We start from the raw sequence: 26230 nt of genomic DNA, 5'->3' as shown, positions 1-26230 counted from the left end.
TACTGCCAAGAAAGCCCCCTGAAGTTAATCAGGGGCAATAAGGTTTCATATAGAAGCCTATGAACTTGTGTAGACAGGCCCATGAACTTACATAGACCCACCCATGAGTATTAATTTCCAAGATGGAACTGAGTTAAGAAGAATATAATCCAAAGCCTAGCCAGCATTTATCCCTCTCCACCTCCAAATCCTCATTTCTTAAAGCAGAGACAATCTCAAAAGCAGGAGCCTCGGATTTGCCCCCAATAAACTAGGAAATGCTTGTTCATCCTCAATGCTTGCAAGCCCTTCTCTATGAATCTCTAGGTACTTTTCCAAACACAAACCTTCGCTACTGTGCATGGTTCACAGATTAGAAATGCTCAGGTTTTAGAATACACTTTTCCAAGAGACTAATCAAAGAATTATAACATGAGCACACGAACAAGGCAAGGATTAAATACACTCAACTACTCAAGTAACAAACACCTAATATTTATTAATAAATTAGTACACTTGAAGGCAGTTTTCTGATATCAGTCCCTCACCACTACCCACAAACCCCACCCACACAAAGGGAGTCCACACCACCTTTGCATTAGAATTCAGCAACTAAGCATCAAAGAGCACGTGTATAAATGGGAGCAGAGTTGCAAATAGATCAGACAAGAGTTCTTAAAGCTGCAGCCATTTTTAACTAAAGTGATTGAATGAAGGAAACCCCCCAAGACCGAGGCCCTGAGGGCAGACCAGACCTATCGACTATGTGTGTATAAAAAACAAGACATCTTGTAAAGCAAAGCTGGACAAATTCCCTTTGGAAAAGGTGTCATTTGTCACCAGCACTTCAATTGTGACTTTCCAAAGTGCAGCAATATGTTCCAGAACAGCTCAATCTCTAAAAGTTGAAGTTCCTTGGTGGCCCAGTTGTCAAGCCACTCAAATAGCAAGTCATGATGGCTTGTGAGGATCTCATGTCTCCAGCCCAGAGCAGAATAGCGTAAGGGGAGCACACGTAATCAAGCATTCAACACGGTGTCCAGGTGAAGACCATACAATCAGCAACAGTGTGGTCAAGTTTCAGCCATAAATATGAACTACCCAACGAGGCATGTTAAAAAGGTACTTCAAGATCTAATTGCGTTACAGTAACTCAGTGGGGTCTTACGTTTCTTGAACCCTTAAGAAAATTCATAAATGGCAAATAATAAAATAGTAATAATAATAATAAAGCAGATGTGAATGTTGAGACATGAAGACGGCTTATAGCATTCACAAGATGCTATGACACTTTTAAGAAGTTAAGAGCCTCATAATCCAGTGTGTGGGAAAAGCCACACTGTATTTGTGATACATTAAGTGAATTTAAAGTGCACAGAACAATTTTGAGAATACAGACAAAGGCAAGACAGAGAAAATATGGAACCTAAAAAAACTTCAGTGGTGGATATTCTGAAACAGTTGAAAAGGCTTATATGCTAACTTCCCAGGAGGGTTTTTAAAAAGAAAGAATGAACTCAAAACACTGGCCATATACTCTGTTAAACACACACACGCGCACGCGCACACACACACACACACACACACCAAAAAACAAAAATTAAAAAAAAAATAAGAATAAAAACGCCACCCTGCCACTAAATTGAGTAATTTCCAGAGTGCAGTATTCCTCGTGTTCTACAACAGGTCGGGAAGATGGCTATAAACAGAGTCCAGGAGGGTCTGGCTGGCTTCCTGGCTCTTGACTCCAATGATCTCAAACAGCCGGTCCAGCTTGTCCTCGGCCTGAGGAATCTCTTCAATCACCCGCAGCTCCTCGGGATTCAGGATGTGGAGCATGTCATCAAAAATAGGCTGCAAGTCGCAGGGGTCCAGGCGCACCTGTCGCAGCACTGTGTCCTTCTTTTCTGCAGGGAGGAGAGGAGACGGGACAGCTGTAACGGGACTGTATTGGGGGACGGAGGAGAGCTACGGTGACAGCGACCCTCTCCCCAGGCTGTCCCCATCCCACCCTGCAAGGTGAGGCAGCGAAGCTCAGGCACATTTTTAAACACCACCGTGGTTTTTACCGACGTGGCACGTAAGATAACAAACAAGATGTGCGTAACAGAGATCAGACAAGGATCTGCTCATCTGCTTGAATGCGTTGTTGATGGAACATGACGTTTGCCTAGACTCAAATGACGTCTCCGAAGCTCTCCTAAAACTCAGGAGAATGCTGAAATACTTAAAGAAACTTTAAAAAAACAGAAACAAAAACAAAACGTCACTACTTTCCCCATCTGTAACATGTTAGTAAGCAAAGATATGAGCCCAGCCTTTCCCCTCAAACATTCCAAGTCAATAATCGGCTTATCTGACTTCCTAATTACATTGTCATATTTTAAAATTAAACTGCTTAGAGCAAAAGCACATAAATAAGAAAATATTGTTTCTTGGGTCATATCTTACAATGGAGTGAGGAACTATAACTTCTACTACCATTTATAAGATGTATTCTCTAAAATATAATATGTAACATAAATTATAAACTAAAATATAAATCTTTATAAGTATAGAGATATATGAATATATAAAGTATAAAATATAAATATGTGAAATAGAATTATTTTATAAATATATAAAAAACAACATAAAATATACCCCTTTCGGTACAATATAACCGGTGTTACCCGAACTAGGAAATTCCTAACAAAAACCTGTCATCAGTATAGTGTACATGCTAATTCCCTACCCTGCTATTCAAAACTGCAAGTGGCAAATTATTTACCGAAAGTACCAACCCATGATGTTTAAAACATTGTTATTTGCAACCAAGCTTAACAGAGCGAAATTTAATTTCAGTCACTAAAACCTCTACCCCAGACTCTCTCAAGATAAGTTATACTTTAAATCCCTGGATTCTGCAAGCCTAGTAAATAATTTGCACACACACAAATAAAACCTGCCAGACCACACGTTATCAGACCTTCCCCGAAACACACACTCGATAGCATCATGAGGATCAAGGGTGACCGATACTCCTGGACACAGGCTCCCGGCCAGACAGTCGGGGCTATAAAGATTTTCTAGGCAGGTCCCGACTGGCTAATGACGTCGTTTCGCGCAGGCCAGCCTCACCTCGGAGTCCAGGGCAGGTCATTTAGATGACCCAGCCCCTACTGGAATGGGGAACTGATGGAGGGAGAGATGCCACGGGCTCTTTGAGGGGAGGCTGAAGAATGAATGTGGGTCTGAACCATCCGTACCTTTGGTTATAAAGGATCCGGTCCTGCTCAGCGCCGAGGAGCCGCTGGACGTGGAGTCGCAGCGAAGGAGGGGCTCGGACTCGTCCACGAAGAAGCCCTTGTTCTTATCCAGCGGGGAGGGCTCCACCGTCAGAAGCGTGGAATTCTCAAGTTTCGGGTTGGGGCTGGCGACCGGGCTCGTGCTAAGCGGGCTGGGGCTCCTCGGGAGAGCCAGCTTGTCAGTTTCCAGCTGTGGAAAGAAACCATTTTGAATTATATACTTCAAAGATTATAGAAACTGGGACTTCCCTGGTGGCGCAGTGATTAAGAATCCGCCTGCCATTGCAGGGGACACGGCTCGAGCCCTGGTCCGGGAAAATCCCACATGCCGCGGAGCAACTAAGCCCGTGTGCCACAACTACTGAGCCTGCGCTCTAGATTCCACGAGCTGCAACTACTGAGCCCACGTGCCTAGAGCCCATGCTCCGCAACAAGAGAAGCCACCGCAATGAGAAGCCCGCGCGCCGCAACAAAGAGTAGCCCCGGCTCATCGCAACTAGAGAAAGCCCGCGCGCAGCGACAAAGACCCAATGCAGCCAAAAAAAAAAAAAAAAAAAAAATTATAGAAACCAAATGGAAAGCATCTGAAAAAGAATATACACATATGTGAATAACTGCATCACTTTGGTGTACATCAGAAACTAACACAAGATTCTAAATCAACTATACTTCAATTTTTAAAATAAAAAATAAAGATAGAAATAATTTTTAAATTAAAAAATTATAGAAAAAAATGAAATTAAAATCCCTTCTTGGATGCTTTTTTTGGGTTCCATTTAGTATTTTGTGGATAACTTCTCCCATTTTGACAGTCCATCACTTACATTATTGCTAGATACACACACACGCACACACACACACACACACACACACACACCCTTCAAAATGTACGAGAGGATATGTGTGAACATTAAAAATTAGGAGGCATACGCACCAAGCTGTTACCTCATAGGAGTGAAACTGGGCAAGAAAGTGAGGAGGAAGATGTCCAACAAAAATATAATTTCGTACCTGCTGGAAATGGTCTTAGATATCATCCAGCATATTCCTCTCTGTTTCAGGATGAATTATGTGCACCCAAAATTCGTATGTTGAACTCATAACTCCTTGGACCTCAGAACATGACTATATTTGGAGATAGGGCCTTTAAAGATGTAACTAAGGTACACCTGGGCCCTCATCCAATATGACTAATGTCCTTATAAGAATAGATTAGGACACAGACACACAGAGGGGAAGCCATGTTGAAGACACAGGGAGAAGATGGCCATCTTCGACACGCCCAGGAGAATCAACCCTGCTGACAGCTTTACCTCAAACTTCTGGTCTCCAGAATTGTGAGAAAATACACTTCTGATGTTTAAGCTTCCCAGTCTGTGGTAGTTTATTATAGCAGCCCTTGCAAACAAATACACCCTCTCTTTACAAGTAAGGAGACAGGCCCAGAGAAGGTAAGTGACTGTCTTTAGGGCACCCAGCCAGGAAGTGGCAGAACTAAAACTAAACCCTCTGTTTCCTGATTCCCATTTCAAGCTAGCTCAGGAAGTAAATAAAACTGCTTGAAAAAAATGAGAACAGGAGAACACCAGAGCAAAAGCGGCTGGAAGGAGAGAGGGAGAACCACCCCGCTGGAGCCAATGGATAGGCTCTTCAGGATGTAAGGGAGACCGTGAAGCTTGCATTCCAGGGCAGGGATCAGAGAGAAGATAACAAGAAAGCAAGCAAACAAGATGGTTTCAGATGGAGACAGTGAGCATCATGACCGCTCTGGCTGGTGCATGGAGGCTGGATTTTAGGGAGGTAAGAATCAACACAGGAAGACTAGTTAGGATGCTGCTACAGTGAGCGGGCAGGTGACGTGTAATCATGGCTTGTACCAGGGTGCACAGTGGAGATAAGCGTAAGTGATGAGTGGTATCACCCCGTTTTGCAGGTGAAATGACTACGGCCCAGAGACGGCACACAAACCCGGGGAGAAAGTCAGTGCTCAACTCAGGCCAGCTGGACATCTCTAGTTGCCCCTGTCATTTGACACCATACCCTAGAAATCTGGCAGACACTGGTGGCATCTCCTAGTCGGTTGACTTATATTTTTATTGGTTCTTCTGGCACAGAGGGAAATCTGGGAGCCAGGTGGCCAGATGACACGGGGCAGGGTGCAGACAGTGATGTGCACTCTTCCCGGAGCTGTTAATCACCGCTCATTAGAAACCTCATGACTAGACTCCCACTTGTCAAGAGAAACATTTTCAAGCTCCTCAATCAGGAAGACATTGCCCCTTGTTTCAAAGGATGACATTCACCAGTTGTGAAACGCACAAAGCAAAGCACAACTGCCTCTTTTACAAGCTTTACAGCCTGAGAAATTCTTGCAACTGTGCAGATTCTGAAGGTCTCTGACACGGCACATCTAATGTTCCAACAGCATTTTTCCCTTGTACAACCACCCACATCCTGCTTCTGCTTCCAGTGCAGTCTTAAGGCTTGGATATCACGCATTCCTACCAGCCCCCTTCTGATCCACAGACAAGTTTTATGGATACGTTTTTAAGATTTGAATTCATTAGGCCCTGGCATGCATGTGCCCCTCCTCCCTGAAAATGCACATGGCCATTCATGCCAAAACATGTTTTTTATTCACTCGATTAGACAAAGAACACTTGTCTACGCTCTGGTTCTCAGGGACAGTACATTGGATGACCCGGCCAGTCAATATAGTGCACTGTTCTTGCTTAAAAAAAGAAATTCCTGTCCACAAATCACATGCCAACAGCCTAAGAAATCCACCCACCTATTTCCTGAACTCAGTTCAAAACTTTCAATATTTAATATTCCCCCCAATTTTGCCAAAGGATATTATCAGTGGAAATTAAGTACATGACTTCTAACATAATTTGGAAGGCAGAATGCTGAATTGATGCTGTCCGATCATTAACAGTGAGTCAAGTGAATGGGAAAATGCCGCTAGGAATGGTTTTAGAAGCTCCACAATGGAGCTCACAACCACAGCTAAAGCCAGAGACCATTTGACAAGCATCTTTCTAGAAAATCTATTCCTCTACCAAGCATAGATATCTGTCACTATGTACAGGATACACAGTAGCTGGTTGCATTGCAGATTTCTCTAAAGTTACTTGCATTTTTTTCCTAGAAGGAAAAAAAAAATTGCCCCTAGAAACTTACTTCTTTCCTCCCTTTACCTTACTATTGACAATATCCATCAAAATTGTTTTGCAGGGCTTCCCTGGTGGCGCAGTGGTTGAGAGTCCGCCTGCCGATGCAGGGGACACGGGTTCGTGCCCTGGTCCGGAAAGATCCCACATGCCACGGAGCGGCTGGGCCCGTGAGCCACGGCCGCTGAGCCTGCGCGTCCGGAGCCTGTGCTCCGCAACAGGAGAGGCCGCAACAGTGAGAGGCCCGCGTACCACCAAAAAAAAAAAAAAAAAATTGTTTTGCAGCACTGCAACTCAAGCATTGTGTTACCTGTGACTTCTCTAATAAGAAATTGAAGCCTCAGGATGTGTGGAATAAATTAATTCTTTATTTCCTTAGTTCAGAAAGTTCACGGTTCAGTATTGAGTTTAGAGCAAATAAAGAGCACTTATAATAAGATTCAGATACTAAAAGAGAAGACAAACGCTCTAAACAAGAAAGCTAGATGTCCACAGAAGCAGGTTGTATCCTCTTGGAAAAGATTTGAACATAAACTTATCAAGACAGTCACAAAAGAGATCCTGAGTGGATGAATTTATTCCTTTTTCTCCTTTAAGCTTCCCCAATTCTCTACAGGGCCATATTAACTTTTATAATTAGAAAAACAATAAATGTTATTTTTAAAAGCAGTCACCACTGATAAGTATATTTTCCCTCTGTTAATTGGAAAATGTGGCCGCAACAGCTCTTATTTATATTGGTAGCCAAGGAACGGGACAGTTGGAAAATCATCTACTTGGCTGAGCTCCTCTCTTTACTTTTTTTAAGCATTCACAGGCACAGAAGGACAACACTCCTCCCAACTTACTGTGGTGAAGCAAATAGTAAGACTTAAACGAAAGGCCTCTGGGAAAACTTGGCCAGTGAAGGCAATGGATCCACCAGATATCTGAAGTCCCTTTGGAGAAACTTGAAAAGTAGAGTTCTTTTTGCTCTATAGCCATGTTGTAACCGTGCTAACTTAGAAGACTCATTTGAGAAATCAGGGTGAGACAGTAAGACAGACCAAAAAGGGGGAGAAGGCAAGGATCCTGAGGGGAGAGCTCCCTAAGTAACCCAAATCAGTACGAGTCTATTGTATGAACTTCAAGACCATGAAATTTATTTTGGCCAAATGAGCCCCAAATGTCCTCCTGATTAGTTTCCATACAAACACACTCTGTCCTTCCAGGTACTGTATTTATTGGTCTAAACTGATAAGAAAAGAGAGATAAGTGGTTCACCTTACAGGTCAGCTGAGTCATACCTAAAACTCCATTGCTGACCTGACTATTTTCCTTTCCAGATTCCCAGAACCACTGAGTATGAGGAACCATGCAAAGGGATTAGGTAAACAAGCTATTGATTAAAATTCGTGGGCTTGAATGCCTCTGGGCTACAGAGGTTTGAGCAGTATCGGTGAGAACAATGATATAACTTGTCCTGGGTTGTACTGGAAAGAGCCATTTCCAGCTGTGTCCTTGCAACTGTCCACTCCTCCCTCAACCAGCTCCCCACACTGACATGCCCGCTTTGGGTGCACAATCAAATCACAACCTGAAACTGAACCTCAAAAATAACTCTCCTCTTAACAAATATACACTACTATAGATAAAACAGATAATCAACAAGGACCTACCATATAGCACAGGAAACTCTACTCAATATTCTGTAATAACCTATATGGGAAAAGAATCTGAAAAACAATGGATGGATGTATATGTATAACTGAATGACTTTGCTGTATACCTGAAACTAACACAACATCATACATCAACTATACTCCAATATAAAATTAAAATAAAATAAAATAACTCTCCTCTTTTAACATCAAACAAAATGCACTTCCCTGTTGACTGGGCTTTCCGAGGATGACACACTGTGGAAGGCTGAAATGTTTCTCCAGCCCTGGGGATGGTGGAGCCGTGGACGCTGAAGCCATTGCCATGTCGAGGGTGGCATATAAGTGAAACAAGAGTGTGAGACGACTTTGCTTCTCTCCTATGATGGAGCAGCATTTCTGAGGATACTCTGCAAACAGGCAGGGGTGGAAGACTCCAGCCCCAGAAGCCTTCTTTTCAGCGTGTTTCATGATCTTCATAGTCAACTCCTAAAACTCGAAGTGATGACAATCCTGGAACATCATGGCAAAGGAAGAAAGGAAATCTACCACTAACTAGCTGTGTGGTCTTAGAAAAACCACACCCCTTTTCAGATCTGTTTCCTCATTTCTAAAAGAAGAAGGTTACTCTAGGTCATCTCTCTTCAAATTGTCTTATTGTTTGTCTCACTATGGCTCTTTCATTCTCCCCACTCCCCACCTACAGACCCCAACTCCCTTTCTCCTTCCAAGTTACTTCCACTGGTTCCTCAACTAAGGTTTACCACTGAGTTATTTTCAATTACTACCTAATTACAATCTCCCTGTGGTTGCACAATTTGTTTTCATAAAACTAATTAACAACTTTGATGCATCAGTGATCCCCTGAAATGAAGCCTTAATTACCCAGCCCTGATGCCCCTTGCCAATCTGCTAAAATGGTTCAACTTAACCCCTTGGTTCCTGGCATCACTCAATCAGATTCCACAAGATCCTTTTCTCTCCCCTCTGTAGCCAGATATGTCTGATAGACTCAAGAAGAAAGCACCTTGCAATTAAAAATCACCTTCCTACTGAACTTTCCCTCCAGACCTCATCCAACACTTAGAAAGAAGGAAGAATTCTTATGTTACATTTGTGAAAACTTCTGTCACTTTAATGATGGTTTTCGAAAACCCATTTGCTAAATTCAACGGAAACTAATTGCTATTCCATCTGAGTTGACCGGCTTGTTACTCAGATCCAGTAAACAAAAAGGGGCTTTAAAACATAAGCCATCATCAGTACTCTGCTAAACAACTCAGCATGAAATATATGGAATCCATTTGATGTTAAGGTAGCTCTTATTAGCTCCATTTTACAGATGAGAAAACTGTGGCTTTAAGAGGTTTAAGTAACCTGCCCAAGATCACAGAAGCCAGGACTCAAGATCAGACGTGGTCTAGTTTCCAAGTAATCCTCTTTGCTGAGTCATGTCACTTCCCTGTCTGGACCCACTGCAGTTACAGAAATTGACAAACCCTGTAAACTCAATATAAAGACATCACATGACCACAAGGGGCTGCCCTGGCCCATACAGTCTGCAAGGACCTGTAACTCAGTGGCAGATCTTGAACCTCAGCTGGATGACTGCCCTGAGATAAAGATGAGAGATTATGTAATGAAACTTAAAAGCTTTTGCACAGCAAAGGAAACCATAAACCAGACGAAAGGACAACCCTCAGAATGGGTGAAGTCATTTGAAAATGAAGCAACTGACAAAGGATTAGTCACCAAAATATACAAGCAGCTCATGCAACTCAATATCAAAAAAACAAACAACCCAATCCAAAAATGGGTGGAAGACCTAAACAGACATTTCTAAGACATACAGATTGCCAACAAACACATGAAAAGATGCTCAACATCACTAATCATTAGAGGAATGCAAATCAAAACCACAATGAGGTATCACCTCACACCGGTCAGAATGGCCATCATCAATTAATCTACAAACAATAGATGCTGGAAAGGGTGTGGAGAAGAGGGAACACTCTTGCACTGTTGGTGGGAATGTAAATTGATACAGCCACTATGGAGAACAGTATGGAGGTTCCTTAAAAAACTGAAAATAGAACTACCATATGACCCAGCAATCCCACTACTGGGCATATACCCTGAGAAAACCATAATTCAGAAAGACTCATGTACCACAGTGTTCACTGCAGCTCTATTTACAAGAGCCAGGACATGGAAGCAACCTAAATGTCCATCGACAGACGAATGGATAAAGAATATGGGGCACATATATACAATGGAATATTACTCAACCATAAAAAGCAACAAAATTGAGATATTTGTAATGAGGTAGATGGACCTAGAGTCTGTCATACAGAGTGAAGTAAGTCAGAAAGAGAAAAACAAATACCGTATGCTAATGCACATGCATGGAATCTAAAAAACGGTACTGATGAACCTAGTGTCAGGGCAGGAATAAAGACGCAGATGTAGAGAATGGACTTGAGGACACAGGTGGGGGGAAAAGGAAGCTGGGACGAAGTGAGAAGGTAGCATTGGCATATATACACTACCAAATATAAAATGGATGGCTAGTGGGAAGCTGCTGCATAGCACAGGGAGATCAGCTCGATGCTTTGTGACCACCTAGGTGGTGGGATGGGGGGTGGGAGGGAGGCTCAAGAGGGAGGGGATATGGGGATATATGTACACGTAGAGATGATTCACTTTGTTGTACAGCAGAAACTAACACAACACTGTAAAGCAATTATACTCCAATAAAGATATTAAAATTAAAAAAATAGATAAAGATGAGAGACTATGTAAATAACCAGACACTTCAACTGTGGCCAATAACTGTTTTCTATTAGAAAATATTTCCGATCCCAACAGACCAGTGACTATTTAAAAAAACACAAATTCAATTTCCACTAAAGGTTTATCTCAAAGGAATTACAGTCACAAATAAAGACATGACTACAGCTATTTAAGGATGATGATATTATCTGAAGCTTGTTCCCCCATTCTCCCAGCTGCCCGTGTAATCAAGATCAAATTAGATTTCATGACCTCCCATAGGTCCATGTAGGTATGTAAGATTGGGCTCTGATAAAAACGAGCACTTTCCTCCTTGCTATACAAATATCTCTTGATATCTGGATCTATGTAGTTCCTACCTTGAGAGAACAGGATTTCGGATGATAAGAAACGCTTTGTCATCCAAAGCTATGTGGTTCCAGGACTTCAGATCTACATGAGGGTTCAGATAATGCTGGTTACCAGCCCTATCACAAAACATGTACCTGAATCTATTCAATTCCTAAGTTCAGATACTAAAGAATACCTGTATACGAGGATTTCTCCCTCAAAAAAATAAAACAAATACACCGCCTCCAACAGAAAAGGGGGAAAATAGGAGGGTTTCTTTAAAGTTCCAGCTGATAGGGGACAGACTTTAATTATTCTTCCGAGTGTGAATTCTTGTTCAATCCAACCCAGAGAAAGGGGTCTTAAGAAGAACGACCCAAATTTACTCAGCAAAATTTTTTGCAAACAAAAAGAAAAAACTTAAGAGGAAATTGAGAAGACGCTGATTCCTAAACCTTTAAAAGAAGGGTTATCATTTATAAGAAATTTGGAGGGAAGTCTTAGAAACAGGAATATGGACTGGAAATATATACACACATATATAGATAAAGCAAAGATGTCAAAATATAATTGTTGAATCTAGGTGGTAGGTTCTGGGTGTTTGTTGTACTGTGTTTTAACTTTTCTTTGTTTCCTAAGTCTTATTTTTGAAAGTTAGGACAATAAATAAATTAACAAGAAGGCTAAGGGCCAAATAACCTGAAGACAGAAATTCCCCAAACTTTTCCTAGGCTTCTGATTATTTAGTCTTTTGTTGACCTTCCTTCTTTCTTCTCCGGCCCAGCCCAGAACACAGGAAAGGGAAGCACAGAGGGGCTTCCATTGCATAAGTAGGGAACAGTGCTAACACTTAAACGTAAATCATCAACTGGCAAGCGGACACTGCAGCGTTATGCTGTCTAGATCTCCCTGGGTTCACTGGAGGTCACGGGATGGAAGCAGGAACAGGAGTACAATGCCAAGATGCCCTGTTCAGCTTCCCTGGGAACCCCTGAGCTAGACTACAGAGGCAACAGAGCTGAGTGAACACTGAGCTATGCACTGCCCAGGTAAGCTGCAAGCCAACAGCAGCACCTGCAGAACCAAGTCACCCACCCTCAGGAAGCTCACAGGATTCACGTGACCAAAAACTGCCCAAACCACTGGGGAATTATTTTAAAAGACACCCTGCACGCCCCCTACATCTGTCCAAGCACAGGATAATTCAAGAATTTTGCTTCAACTGCAACCTTACTTAAGATTCCATTTAAACATTAGCCCAGGCGAGCTGGCCATGGCTGGGTTCTCCTTTAAGTATCTCAAGCCCCAATCAAGGCAGTTGTCAGAGTCTTGTGTATATATGTCATCTGCTAATTCTGATCATGTCTAAGAGTTCATTTCAAATCCACCCACGTTTAAGCCAAGGTGTGGTTGGTGGCCAATCCTTGCCTAGCAAGAGGACTAGGTGCACGGCGGGGCGAGGGGGCAGCCACAGGAAGCCACAAGCAGTGCTGTGCAAAGCTGCCAAAACTGGTAAGAACCAGCTGGCTCCGGAGGGAGGAGAGGAGGGCCTGGCCACCAGCTGCTGGCACATGTGTCTGCCAAGCAGTCCAGGCTGCTGACATCAACCGTAATGTTGCAGCCCTGAGCTGACTCACTGGCTAGCTTTCTCAAAAAAGGAAGTGAGGAGAGATAAGTCAGGGGGCCCCACCATTATAGGAGAAGATTGTGCTGTTGGAAATGCCTCGGGTTTTCGTAAACTTCACTCAATGAGACCTATTAGGAAGCCTTTCCCACAAAAAAGCCTTTGGACAATTCTAATCATGAAAAAAGGTTGTAAGAATCATAAGCTTGCCTTAAGACAAGATAGAAGTATGCAACTATATAAAAGGAGGTCTTGTGCATTTCAAGTTTGCAAGGCACCTGTGTACTTAAGCTATGTACAGACACTTACTGTACAGTAGCTTTGACCCTTTATTTGGGGTACATTAATCTTACAGTATTTATCCACCCAACCCCAGACTGAGATACTGGTCCAAGGGGCCTTCAGTAGCTGCCAGTAAGTTATTTTAATGGCTGTCTTGAAGTTAACAACTGTTATAATGAAATAGCCTACCTGGTGCTAAATAAAGCCTTTAGAATGTTTTTTTAAAAAGTATGGAGGATAGAAAATAATTTCACAGGAAATGCATGACCTTGAAATAAGAAGGCTCAAGCCGACCTTTGTGACTCAAGTTTTCTGAACGTCCCAAATTTGATTAAATTAGTGTTGTTTAGTAAAATCATTAATTGGATTCATGCCACTAGAATTAGACTATACATGGTACACAATGCCACAGGTACAAAAGGGGACCCTGAAACTACTTCCCCCTCACTAAACCCTGACTTTAGCTTCTCCGTACCTACCCCCCCAGTGTTAACTGTTACCAATTCCCTGTGTGTTCTTCCAGACATTGTCTAAACTTATACCAGTTGGTAGGTACATATATTCTCCACCCCACTCCAGACCTTCTCTTTCATGTTTTACAATTTTTTTTTACAATATGGGGTTAAGGTATACAAACACACTGTCCTGTACCTTGCCCGTTTTTGTTTAAAAACACTTCTTGAGGTTAGCACATAAAGAGCTGACTCACTGTTTTTGATGAGTGTATACTGTTACACTGTATAGATGTTCCACAGCTTACATAACCAGTTTTCTATTGAAGGGCATTTGTGTTGCTTCCACTCTTGTTATTAATGAGGGACACTACAATGAATACTTATACTTGCATCACTCTGCACACATGTGGGATGTATATAAGGATATATGTAGGATGGGGTCAGGAAGGGAAGGATTGGGAGTTCGGGATTAGCAGATGCAAGCTATTATACAGAGAATGGATAAACAACAAGGTTCTACTGTATAGCACAGAGAACTGTATTCAGTATCCTGTGATAAACCATAATGGAAAAGAATATGAAAAATAATGTGTGTATATATATATGTATAATTGAATTACTTTGCTGTACAGTAGAAATTAACACAACATTGTAAGCCAGCTATACTTCAATAAAATAATTTTTTTTAAAAAACAATATATGTAGGGCTTCCCTGGTGGCGCAGTGGTTAAGAATCCGCCTGCCAATGCAGGGGACACGGGTTTGAGCCCTGGTCCGGGAAGATCCCACATGCCGTGGAGCAACTAAGCCCCCGCGCCACAACTACTGAGCCTGGGCTCTAGAGCCCGCAAGCCACAACTACTGAGCCCGCATGACTACAGCCCGTGCTCCACAACAAGAGAAGCAACCGCAATGAGAAGCCCAAGCACCGCAACGAAGAATAGCCCCCGCTCGCTGCAACTAGAGAAAGCCTGCGTGCAGCAACGAAGACCCAATGCAGCCAAAAACAAAAATAAGTTAAATAAATTTAAAAAAAGAATATATGTAGGACGTACTCCTGTCCATGGTCAATGTCCATGGTCAATGGACACGTCCTTAGGTAGAAGACGCCAGATGGCCCTCGGAAGGGGCAGGGCTGATGTACACACCCATTGGTGTACACACCCTTATTCCCTTCACAGTACAAGAATGGTGTCATACCTTTCCCTCTTTGCCAGTCTAAAAGGTTAAAGTTGTATCTCAGTGTAGGTTTCAATTTGAATTTTTCTTATTTGAGCACGGTAAAAAATAAATAAATAGATAAAAATCTGTATACCTTTAAGAACCTTCAGTGTTTCTTTTCTGTGCACTGTCTTGTTCACAGACTGCCCATTTTGCTTTTGGATGGTTGGTTTCTTAATTAATTTGCAAAAGCTCTTCATTATTAAAGGAAATTAACCCTATATTGCAAACAACTTTCCCAGTTATTATTTTGTCTTTGATTTACATATGGTGTTTTCTGGCTTGTATATATATTGTTAAGTAGTTGAATCTTTCTTGTATGCCTTCTGTGTTTTATATCATTCTCAGAAGAGCCTTACTTATTGTTGTGGTTATAAAAATAAAAACTTTCCTCCATCTTTTTCCCTAGTACTTTTTTCCCTAAGCCAATTTAATGGTTGGTCATTCCAGCTTGCCCCCTGACTCAGCCCAACTGTGGATAAATCAAAGTTCCTTCTGTAAAAAAAAAAAAAAAATTAATGAGGAATTCAGTAGTGACAGCTGTCTCTCCTAAGGAACTGGTGAGGAATAAGCGATTAAAATGTTGAAATTAACTAGTGTACAATAAAACCTACTGCCGACTGAGATACAATTCCTTATCAGTAAGTGTACGTACTTTTGGAACTTGGGTTACAACAGATGAACAGACAGTCTCACAAACACAGGGTGGAGAAGCTAGGCCAAAACTGAAAGGTATTAAGCTTCCTCTGAATATAAGTTTTGGCTTTAAAATAAAAAGAAAATATGATATCCAGCACTGGTAATTGATTGAGAAAATAAGCTTCTTTTCACAATATTGATTCTGATTTCCCTCCAATGCACATTTTGAGAAAGCCAATAAGGGTGTGGATTAAAGGGGTAGAAAATGTCATCAACTGATAGACGCAGACTTTTCTGAATGTTGAGACACTGTGTCTCAGGAAAAAAAGAAAAGCCCACTGCAAGTCCTCTATGAGGCAGTCTCACAGAATGTATTCTAAAGTTTGGCTCACATACGCATCCCCCCTATAAAACGGCCAGCATCCTGAGGGATGATTCCTGTTGCGTTTTCAGGTGTGTGTGTGTGTGTTTTCTTTTCTTTTTTATACTATTTTGAAAGGTTACTTTCCATTTACTGTTATTACAAAATATTGGATATATTCCCCATATTGTACAATGCAACCTTGAGCCTATCTTATACCCAATAGTTTGTACCTCCCATTTCCCACCCTTATATTGCCCCCACATTGGTAACGACTGGTTGTTGTTGTTGTTTTTGCGGCATGCGGGCCTCTCACTGTTGTGGCCTCTCCCGTTGTGGAGCACAGGCTCCGGACGCGCAGGCTCAGCGGCCACGGCTCACGGGCCCAGCCACTCTGCGGCATGTGGGATCTTCCCGGACCGGGGCACGAACCCGTGTTCCCTGCATCGGCAGGCGGACTCTCAACCACTGCGCCACCAGGGAAGCCCTGTTGTTGTTTTTTTTTTTTAACATCTTTATTGGAGTATAATTGCTTTACAATACTGTGTTAGCTTCTACTGTATAACAAAGTGAATCAGCTATCATATACGTATATCCCCATATCCCCTCCCTCTTGCGTCTCCCTCCCACCCTCCCTATCCCACCCCTCTAGGTGGTCACAAAGCACCGAGCTGATCTCCCTGTGCTATGTGGCTGCTTCCCACTAGCTATCTATCTATTTTACATTTGGTAGTATATATAAGTCCATGCCACTCTCTCACTTTGTCCCAGCTTACCCTTTCCCCTCCCCATATCCTCAAGTCCATTCTCTACATCTGTGTCTTTATTCCTGTCCTGCCCCTAGGTTCTTCAGAACCGTTTGTTTTTTTTTTTAGATTTCATATATGTTAGCATACGATATTTGTTTTTCTCTTTCTGACTTACTTCACTCTATATGACAGTCTCTAGGGCCATCCACCTCACTATGAATAACTCAATTTCATTTCTTTTTATGGCTCAGTAACATTCCATTGTATATATGTGCCACATCTTCTTTTCCATTCATCTGTTGATGGACACTTAGGTTTCTTCCATGTCTTGGCTATTGTAAACAGAGCTGCAATGAACATTGTGGTACATGACTATTTTTGAATTATGGTTTTCTCAGGGTATATGCCCAGTAGTGGGATTGCTGGGTCATATGGTAGTTATATTTTTGTTTTTTTAAGGAACCTCCATACTGTTTTCCCTGGTGGCTGTATCAATTTACATTCCCACCAGCAGTGCAAGAGGGTTCCCTTTTCTCCACACCCTTTCCAGCATTTACTGTTTGTAGATTTTTTGATGATGGCCATTCTGACTGGGGTGAGGTGATACCTCATTGTGGTTTTGATTTGCATTTCTCTAATGATTAGTGATGTTAAGCATCCTTTCATGTGGGTAACGACTAGTTTGTTCTCTATATCTGTGAGTCTGCTTCTTTTTTGTTATATTCACTAGTTTGTTGTATTTTTTAGATTCCACATATAAGTGATATCATACAGTATTTGTCTTTCTCTGTCTAACTTATTTCACTAAGCATAATACTCTCCAAGTCTATCCATGTTGCTGCAAATGGCAAAAATTTGTTCTTTTTTATGGCTGAGTAGTATTCCAATGTATACAGTGTGTGTTTTCATTTAGTATATCCGGTGCCTGGTACAGGGCTTGAAACAAAATGGGTGTTCCATTAACGAATGATAAATAAATTGCTTGTGTTAAACTGTCTCATCTTTAAAGGCTACTAAAAAACACAAAAAGCATGTGTAAGTCTGTGTGTGTTGGGGAGGGAGGGTATATCAATCCCAAGATCCCAAGAATCTGTTTCCCAGACTTTTCCCCCAATAACCTGTACTCTTCAAGCTCAACTACCATATTTCATTAATTCTATGGTGGATATTTCTTTTCACATTTTAACATCTCTGAAATAGGGATGTATCTAACAACTATAATTAGCAATGTTTTTATTGCTTTCTTAGTGGTACCTATAACAACGGTACATACATGGTTGCCATGGCATTCAACGAAATACAGAAATAATATCTTAATTCTAATACTGACCTATATCTCACAGGGCCATGAAGCTTGCTAGATAAAAGCAGATGCAAAGCACCCAATGTGTTTGGAACACAATAGATACTCAGCAAACACTGGTCCCCTTTCTCCTTAATCTCCTTTCACAGAAAGTAGAGTGGTATTGCTCTTGAGTCAAAAAAGGAGAGTGTAGAGTTCAAATTCCAACCTGGAAAACAGTAGCTAAGATTCACTGAGCCCCCCTAGTAGATGTCAAGTGCAGGACTGAACATCTACAATCATTACCTCTACTATGTACACTCTATCTCACCAGATGCTTACAAGACGGCTACAATTTCAAGAAGTAGGGAATTCCCTGGCGGTCCAGCGGTTAGGACTTGGTGCTTTCACTGCTGTGGGCCCAGGTTCGATCCCTGGTCAGGGAACTAAGATCTTGCATGCCGCATATTGTGTCCAAAAAAAAAAAAAAGGAAATATATATATATCTGTTCTTATTTTCTAGGTATATTTTGGTGGGTCACATACCCCTGCCTTCCGACGCTATCTTACAATTCCTCGCGCACACTTCTATTATACATTTGCTTATCCCACTGAATTGTCATTATTTGCACGTGTCTCCATCTCAGTGAGCGAGCTATTGAAAGGCACACACCTTTCTTCTTTACACAGTACCAGGAACACAGCTGGCGCTCGACAAAAGACTGTTGACTAACTGAATGAAATCTTGGAGTGTGATAACAAGTAGAATGGCCTGAAATGTCATTAAAAGTCTAAAGGCTTATTCATAGACATGGCTCCTTTGTACACAATAACCACCTAAAACACAAGCATCACTCAATGTTCGGGCCTACTGTGTGTCAGCAATGCCTTTACAATGTCCCCTTCTCACCACCTCACAAGTTCCCCAGAGCCCACAGTCACACCCTGCAAATTAAGTAACTTGACCTGAAATGACCTTCCACACAGTGGTCACACAGAAGTCAGGGGCTCGACACATGTGAGTTTAGCTAACATCTTAAGGCCTTAGGACAATAATCCCTGTTTTCTAAGAGATGATCAACTGGCAAGTTAAAGACAGATTTGAAAAGCCAAAAAGTCAACAGCTAAAGGTACAGCTGGTATTTGCCTCCACTCACCCTCGCTATATTAAATTTCTGAAAAGAGCTGGTCTCAGTCACACTGTAGATAAAGACAGCTGCATCCTGCAGCTGGTAAGAAAAACAACAAAAAAAAAATCACGTAGTTCCCTTTGCAGCAAAAGCAGTGGTACCGTCCTCGCAAATAGAATGCCCACTGCTCGCCTCACTGGTAGATTCTCCCTGTTGATTATACAGAGCAAAACCACTCAATCTCCAACACAGAGTCCACTATAGTTGAGAGAGAGAGAGAGAGAGAGAGAGAGAGAGAGAAAACTCTGTCCCTGGGATGTAGGTTTCCTATGTGGTTTCTGGAAAGGATTAAGAATCTCTAACAAAGAATCATTCTACTACCATAGAAGTTAACCACAACAATACTGGCTTCAGAGTCACTGGTTGGTACATTACAGTGTAGTTTTAATCTAGCTAATCGAAGGAGGGCAGGGGGGATGAGCTACCCAAACCCCCTGCCTGATCAACACCAACTCTTTTCATTTATGAATCTCTGGTCAAAGCAGGAAGCTAAAGTAACACTTTATATTATTTTAAATGACTGTGGTTGTTTTTAATATGATCATTTCTTTTTATGGAAGTGTAGTTGATTTACAATGTTGTGTTAGTCTCTGGTGTACAGCAAAGTGATTCAGTTATACGTAGATATATTCTTTCTCATATTCTTTTCCATTATGGCTTATTACAGGATATTGAATATAGTTCCCTGTGCTATACAGTAGGACCTTGTTGTTTATCATTTTTAAATGTACCTAAAATTCCTTTTGCCTCCCTTTCTCAAAATGAAACTATAAAGGAATGCTGGAAAATTCAAATCACCACGACTTCCGAACCTAGCCAGTAAGCATCACTTTCATTACCTCATTTTTTTTACATCCCACAGTTCAACAAGCTGTTATCTGATTTAATTCTGAAAAGCACTTGAACTCCCATTTTAAATAGAAAACTCTGAGTCAGAGAAATCATTTGCCCAAGGTTTCCTAGAGAGAAAAAAACAAGTCCAAGGTGAGGGGGAAAAGAAAAGAAAATGACAGTACTGGGTAAGCCTATTTGAATATACAAAGTCCCCCCCCACAAAAAAAGAAGAAAAGAAAGTAAGGAAACCTAGAAATCCAGTTGCTCAATTTCATGTCCTTTTTCTGACAGCCCTTGAGAGCAGACCTGTCTACACACACACCATCACCTTTGTTTCTTCACTAGAGAAAACATCCCTGCCAGCCTAGGAACGCTCACTCAGCCAGTAAGGAATAAACATCTACAACTACTAGAATTTCCAGTTCTTGGGCACTGAACGCAGATGGCAACTCTGGTGCTCAACCATCTACCTGTCAAGCAGTCTTGGACTTGGCTGTCCCTTCCCATCCGACACTGAGCAACCCTTGGCGTTCAGGATTTAAAGGATCCACCATGTGAGTTGGAGCTGGTCAGGAACATTCTTCCACCTCTCTTGCCGCTAGAGCCTGGGAATAACTGCAATGATTCATGGTAAACATTCACCAAGAGCTTTCTGTGGGTCACACTGACCTAATTTCACAACAACTCAAAGGACAGGCACTAAGGGTGCTCCCATTTTCTCAGGAAAAAACTGAGGCAGAGAGGTCAAGTAATTGACCATTGAGTCCCCAGTGTGCTATGCTGCCTGGACAGGAATTTAACCCGGCACACATCTCCACACTGACATCCCGATTTGCAGCCTTCATGTCGATAAACTGTACATCCACCAATTTCCTCCTCCCTCCCTCCTGGGTTTACTCCCTTAGATTAAACATTGATATGTATACGTTTCTTCCCTTCAATGGTAAGCTTCCCTGACAGCAATGACTCTGTCCTCCTTGTCTTTGCATTGCCCAAAGTCCTTGGTATAATATTGCACACGTAATTCGTTATGTAATATAGATTTAAAAATAAAATCACATTCCCCTCCTTTGCTATTTATTTAGCAGGGGAAACTTAAACCCACGCAAGAAAGTACTGAAAGAAAAATAACTATCAAGTTTAAGTTCTACCTTCCAGCTCACCTTCAAAAACAAAGGGCAGATAATGCAATTTATTTTAGTCAGCGGGCATTTTCCAGATGAAGAAAAACAGTTTACTGCCGGAAACCTACACTGCATATTATTTAGGCCAAAGAAAAATGATCTCAGGCAGAGATGGGGAATGAAGAACAACAGAAAATATCAGTGAGCAGGTGGGTCATGTGGACCTTGACTGTGTAAAACCGTAATAACTGTGCCTTTGGGAGGTTTAAGAAATGTGTAATGTTAAAACGTATGACAACAAAAACACAATACCGAGAAGGAATAGGATTAAAGTCTTTTAAGGCTGCTGTGTGGTCTGAAAAGTAGTCGAAAATACACACTTATAAAATGGCTCATAATTTAAGTAGGCGTGTTGTAACCTCTGGGGTATCCATTAAAAGTAAAGAAAAAATGTGTAACTAAGAAGTTAAGAGGAAAAGTAGAATAATAAAGAAATGCTTTATGAACAAGACTTTCTTGAAATAAAGCCACAGAAAAGAATCAAAGTAAAAGGACGGAAAAAAAGAGAGAACATAAAATTGGGAAGGCTGTGTTAGGTTTTTGTTTTGTTTTGTTTTTTAAAGAGTTTCGGCAAAGTCCCAGTAACTTCTAAACTATTGTCCCACTGCTTTACTGCTTCTCCCAAAAGCTCATGACCAGGAAGGAAAGAATTCAGACGATTCTGGAAGGCTGGGTTCAGTTTTGATGTTGAACTTGAAAGAAGAGCAAACTGAAAAACCCAGCTCATACCTCAGAGAAGGAAAGAGTCGGGGAGGTCAATGAATACATAAAACTGATATATCCAGACAACTGAATATTATTTGGTGCTTAAAACAAATGAGCATTCAAGTCATAAACAGACACAGAGGAAGCTTAAATGCATATGACTGAGTGAAAAAAGCCAACCTGAAAAGGCTACACACTCTATGATTCCAACTATATGACATTCTGAAAAAGGCAAAACTGTAAGAGACAAGGAAAAGGTTAGTGGTTGATGTGGGAGAGAGGTGGGTAACGGGGAAGAGAGAAATAGGGAAAGCATAGAGGATTTTTTAAGCAGTAAAAGTATTCTGTATGATAGTATAGTGATGGACATATGTCATTATACATTTGTCCAAATCCATAGCACATGTATGACACCAAGAGTGAACCCTATGGTAAACTATGGACTTTGGGTAATTATGATGTGTCAATGCAGGTTCACTCTTGGTAAAACTGTACTATGCTGGTGAGTGAGATTGATAACGGGTGAGCCTGTGCATGTGTGAGGGGAGGGGTTGAGCCTGTGCATGTGTGAGGGGAGGGAGTATACAGGAAACTCTGTAACATCCCTCTCAATTTTGTTTTAAACCTAAACCTGCTCTAAAAACTTGTTTAAAAAAAAAATGCAAAGAACAGTACACCAAAAAGTAAATTTTACTGTATAATTTGTTATGCATAAATTTTTTTTTTAAAGTAAGACTCTGGATGTGTTTAACTCCAAAATGGCTAATGGGCCACCATGGTTAATAATGGACCAGCTGTCCCTGAGAGAGGTAACTAAAGGGAACACTGGGGCTAATCCTTCGAGTGGAACATAACATAGGTGTTCTCAGGCTCACGAATAGGAAAAAACATTAACCATTTTAAACACACACACGGAGTCATTTTTGCATATTATGAGCCCATTAACTCCTGGGGCAAAGTCTCAAATTGTCAGCAGTACCACCGTACACACAGAATACAGGTCCACTAGAAAATGGAAACTAGGTCTCAATTATGCCCCCTGCGTTTTGATTCTCTTGTTTGACTCCACAAATCTCAGAGATAAACTATAAGCAAACTGTGCAATCAATAATAGCTGGCACCCAGAAATCCATGCTCGTTGGCTGCTAAAATTAGGGCAAGAGCTGGGTCCACAACACTGCCAGACAATGATGGACATGATTAAAACACGGAACAAGAAGCTTAATACTGCCTTCTCAGCCTCCATCCTAACATGCAGGCTATACCAGAACCAAGAAGAAGGCTACAAGGTATCTTGATGTCACTGTTTCTTACAAAATAAACAACAAAAAATAGATACTAGAATCTTTTGTATATGGAGGAGATAAGAGGAAGGAAAAAACTAAAAGGAACAAGAGCTTGGCACTTGGGGACTAAGGGTTTTGGTCTCTTATTCATTGACGCAGTGATTTTTGCTATAATCACTCTCCCTGACGTGTAGTCTCCTCCATGGAGTCTGCACCTTTGGCCCACTTTTCCCAGCACCTAGGACAGTGCCTGGAATAAAGTGTGCTCCATAAACATTGATGAAACTCAATGGTACTATAAGAGAAGCATACCAACGTCATTTGGTATAGGCAATATTCTACCACCATCATTACCACCATTAAGAAGTACCTTAAAGACTAGGCCCAAATTCTAAGTGATTGCTAAGTGTACACAGAGAGAGGAGACAGATCTGCAGAACCCAAAAGTAAAGTATGTTTTAGGCAAATATGACCCAACATAGCAAACCTCAGCCAGTCCTCAAGGAAGAATGGATGGCACGTAAACCACTGTCTGCTTCTCCTCAATTAAAATGAGGATGGTTCCGTCTTTTAATTCAGCACAGTAAAACAAAGCCCTACCTATCTTTCCTCGTGGGCCTTTTCAGCTGTCATTTAAAAAAACGTTTTAAACCACAAAAGTAATGTTTTCATTATAGAAAATAATTTTTAAAAAATCACTTCTAATTCAACCACCTAGATTTAATAATATTAACATGTATGCATTTTCCTATGTTTATATTTGTTTTTTCTAATGAGAAACCTTTGAACCTTTAACAATACATCACGAACCCTTAACAATACATCATGATCATCCTTCCACCTTATTGAATATTCCATTGAACCGACATCAATTACATTTTCTCTTTTTGAAGGAACATCGCACCGATTACATTTTCTCTTTTTTGGAGGCATTATCAAGGCGATCCAGTGGCTTATTCGCAAGCATCTAAATCCTTCTTCAAATCTACTGCTCGCCCTAGCAGTTCTTTCCTTAAAGCCAGCACTCCAAGGAAGCACGATAATGTTTTTTTTGTTTTGTTTTTCTTTGTTTTTTTTTTGCGGTACGCGGGCCTCTCACTGCTGTGGCCTCTCCCGTTGCGGAGCACAGGCTCCGGACGCGCCGGCTCAGCGGCCATGGCTCACGGGCCCAGCCGCTCCGCGGCATGTGGGATCTTCCCGAACCAGGGCACGAACCCGTGTCCCCTGCATCGGCAGGCGGACTCTCAACCACTGCGCCACCAGGGAAGCCCCACAATAATGTTTTGCCTCTTGAGATCCTTTGTTTGAACTGCAGCCATTTTACTCAATTGGGGGCCAAGCATCTCTCCTTTCCCCAAATCCAGCTACTCAAAGCCTCGTTTTAGTTGTGAACCATACTTAATTGAGATCATTTCGCAGAAAGTCACAAGACACTGGTGTGTGCCTTTGAATAATTACCCCCGACTCTATTAGTAAATCTCTTTTCTGAAATTCCACATTTCAAAAAAGTTAAAAATACACCAGGGGCTTTAAAGACTACCTTTAAAGTCAATTAGCACCGATGAACTTTTATCTAGTCACTTAGATAAAAGATCCACCTGATGAATGTTTATTTCAATAATGAAGAAACACTACACTGTTAGTATAGAAAGATAAAGGCACTTGGACTTCTTAAATGTATAAAACTGAGTCCCTTGATATACAACTGTGGTACAGAATGATAGTAGATTAGGGTGGACAGGGGGAAAATCTCTCCCCTGCACTTTTAGGTAATGAGTTTGGACCACTGGAAAAGAACACAGGCTGAATTGCCTTTTAAATTTTAAGCGGGTTTTATCAAGGCCCAAGGGCAGCGTTTTTCCTTTGGGAACACGTTACAAAACTTCAATCGAAGTCTAAGAAATATGATTCAATAGCCAAATTTGTATTTAATTCACGGCCTTTCAGGGAAGCACCTTATGATTAAGGAAAGGCTAAGTAAAATGAGTTACATCATGACCATAACTACAATTTACAGAACACCTTCAATGTGTCAGGCATTTTATATACTTTATTTCCAGTCTTAATTAACCCTATAAACCTGGCTTACAACGGAGAGAACAGAGGCAGAGAAAGTTTAAGTAATGTACCCTTGGTCACCCAGCTAGTAAGTGTCAGAGCCAGGATGCCTATGCAGTGCTGTCTGACTCCAAAGCCAGGGCTCATGGACCAACGATTATAAATAAATCACACTCCGGGGTCCCCTCAGTTTCATCTGCGGCACTGATTGGACAAGCCCAAGAAGAAATATCAATCCTATTACTAAATACTGCCAGTACCACCTGCATCCTTGGGGGTACTCAGGAGTAAGACAGAGCGTTCTTAAACCACATCACAGAAAATATCGTCCGGAAGGGAAAGGGAATAAAAAAAAGTCTTCCTTCTTGCTTTTGTTCAAAATGTGTTATGCAAAATGAAACTGTAAATTGGGTAACAAGGAATAGATCTAGCCATACAGTCTGATGACAGAATCCACTCCAAAGGCAAAGATTCTCAAGTTTGCACGTTAGAATCACTTGGAGAGCTTTTAAAAATACTGATTCCTAAAAATACTGGTTCCTAGTCCTGTCCCTACAGTGACTGGTCTACAGTGGGGTCCAAATACCAAAATTTTTAAAAAGTTCTCTAGATGATTAATGGAAAACCATTGAGAAGTACTGCCCTAGAAGAGGGGTGTGTGTGTGTGAGTGAGACAGAGAGACAGAACCTAGACACCGACTCTCAGTTCTTTCTCCTTATTACATATACCTGGTAAAGCACAGGGGCCTAAAGGTTAGTGTGAAAGACAGACAATCCGGGCTGCATTACCTGGGCTGTATCTTCCATCAGGCCACGGATCTTCTCCACGACATCGTTGCGCCGGTGCTGGCGCAGGGCGCTAATTAACTGGGCCAGGCTGGCCTCGGGGCCCCGGATGGTCCAGTGCTGCAGTGCTGCGTAGGCCCGCTCGTGGTCCGCCGTGTACCCGTTGGAGAAAGCGGCCACCTCCCTCTCGCTGGCATTGCACAGAAGCTGATAGATATCCTTCCACTGGCTTCCCACTTGGGCTGCTACAAGCTTCAGGATGTCAATACCTATACCAGACACAAAATAAAATAAAACACAAATACAGATATGTGAGGTCTTTACAGAAGGCCAATCTGTTTTAATGCACTTAAAGAAGCATGCTTTCCCATG

General features: G+C 41.6%; 1 protein-coding gene across 1 annotated transcript in view; it reads right to left on the bottom strand.

The window, feature by feature from the left end:
- Positions 1-495: 495 nt before the first annotated feature.
- Positions 496-26230, bottom strand: part of TNFRSF21 (TNF receptor superfamily member 21) — a gene marked incomplete at its 5' end in the record, with an annotated part of 64397 nt that continues 38662 nt past the window's right edge. Inside the window, 3 exons of the mRNA XM_082664615.1 lie at positions 496-1886; positions 3228-3456; positions 25862-26127. Of these exons, the coding sequence (XP_082520741.1) occupies positions 1657-1886; positions 3228-3456; positions 25862-26127 (725 nt within the window). The 3' untranslated portion in view covers positions 496-1656. The remainder of the gene's footprint in view (positions 1887-3227; positions 3457-25861; positions 26128-26230) is intronic.

The sequence above is a fragment of the Grampus griseus genome, assembly GCF_964374135.1.
Source record: "Grampus griseus genome assembly, chromosome: 10".
In the NCBI taxonomy this organism is placed as follows: domain Eukaryota; kingdom Metazoa; phylum Chordata; class Mammalia; order Artiodactyla; family Delphinidae; genus Grampus; species Grampus griseus.
Note: the sequence above shows the minus strand (reverse complement) of the source record. Positions and strands in the feature narration are given on the sequence as shown.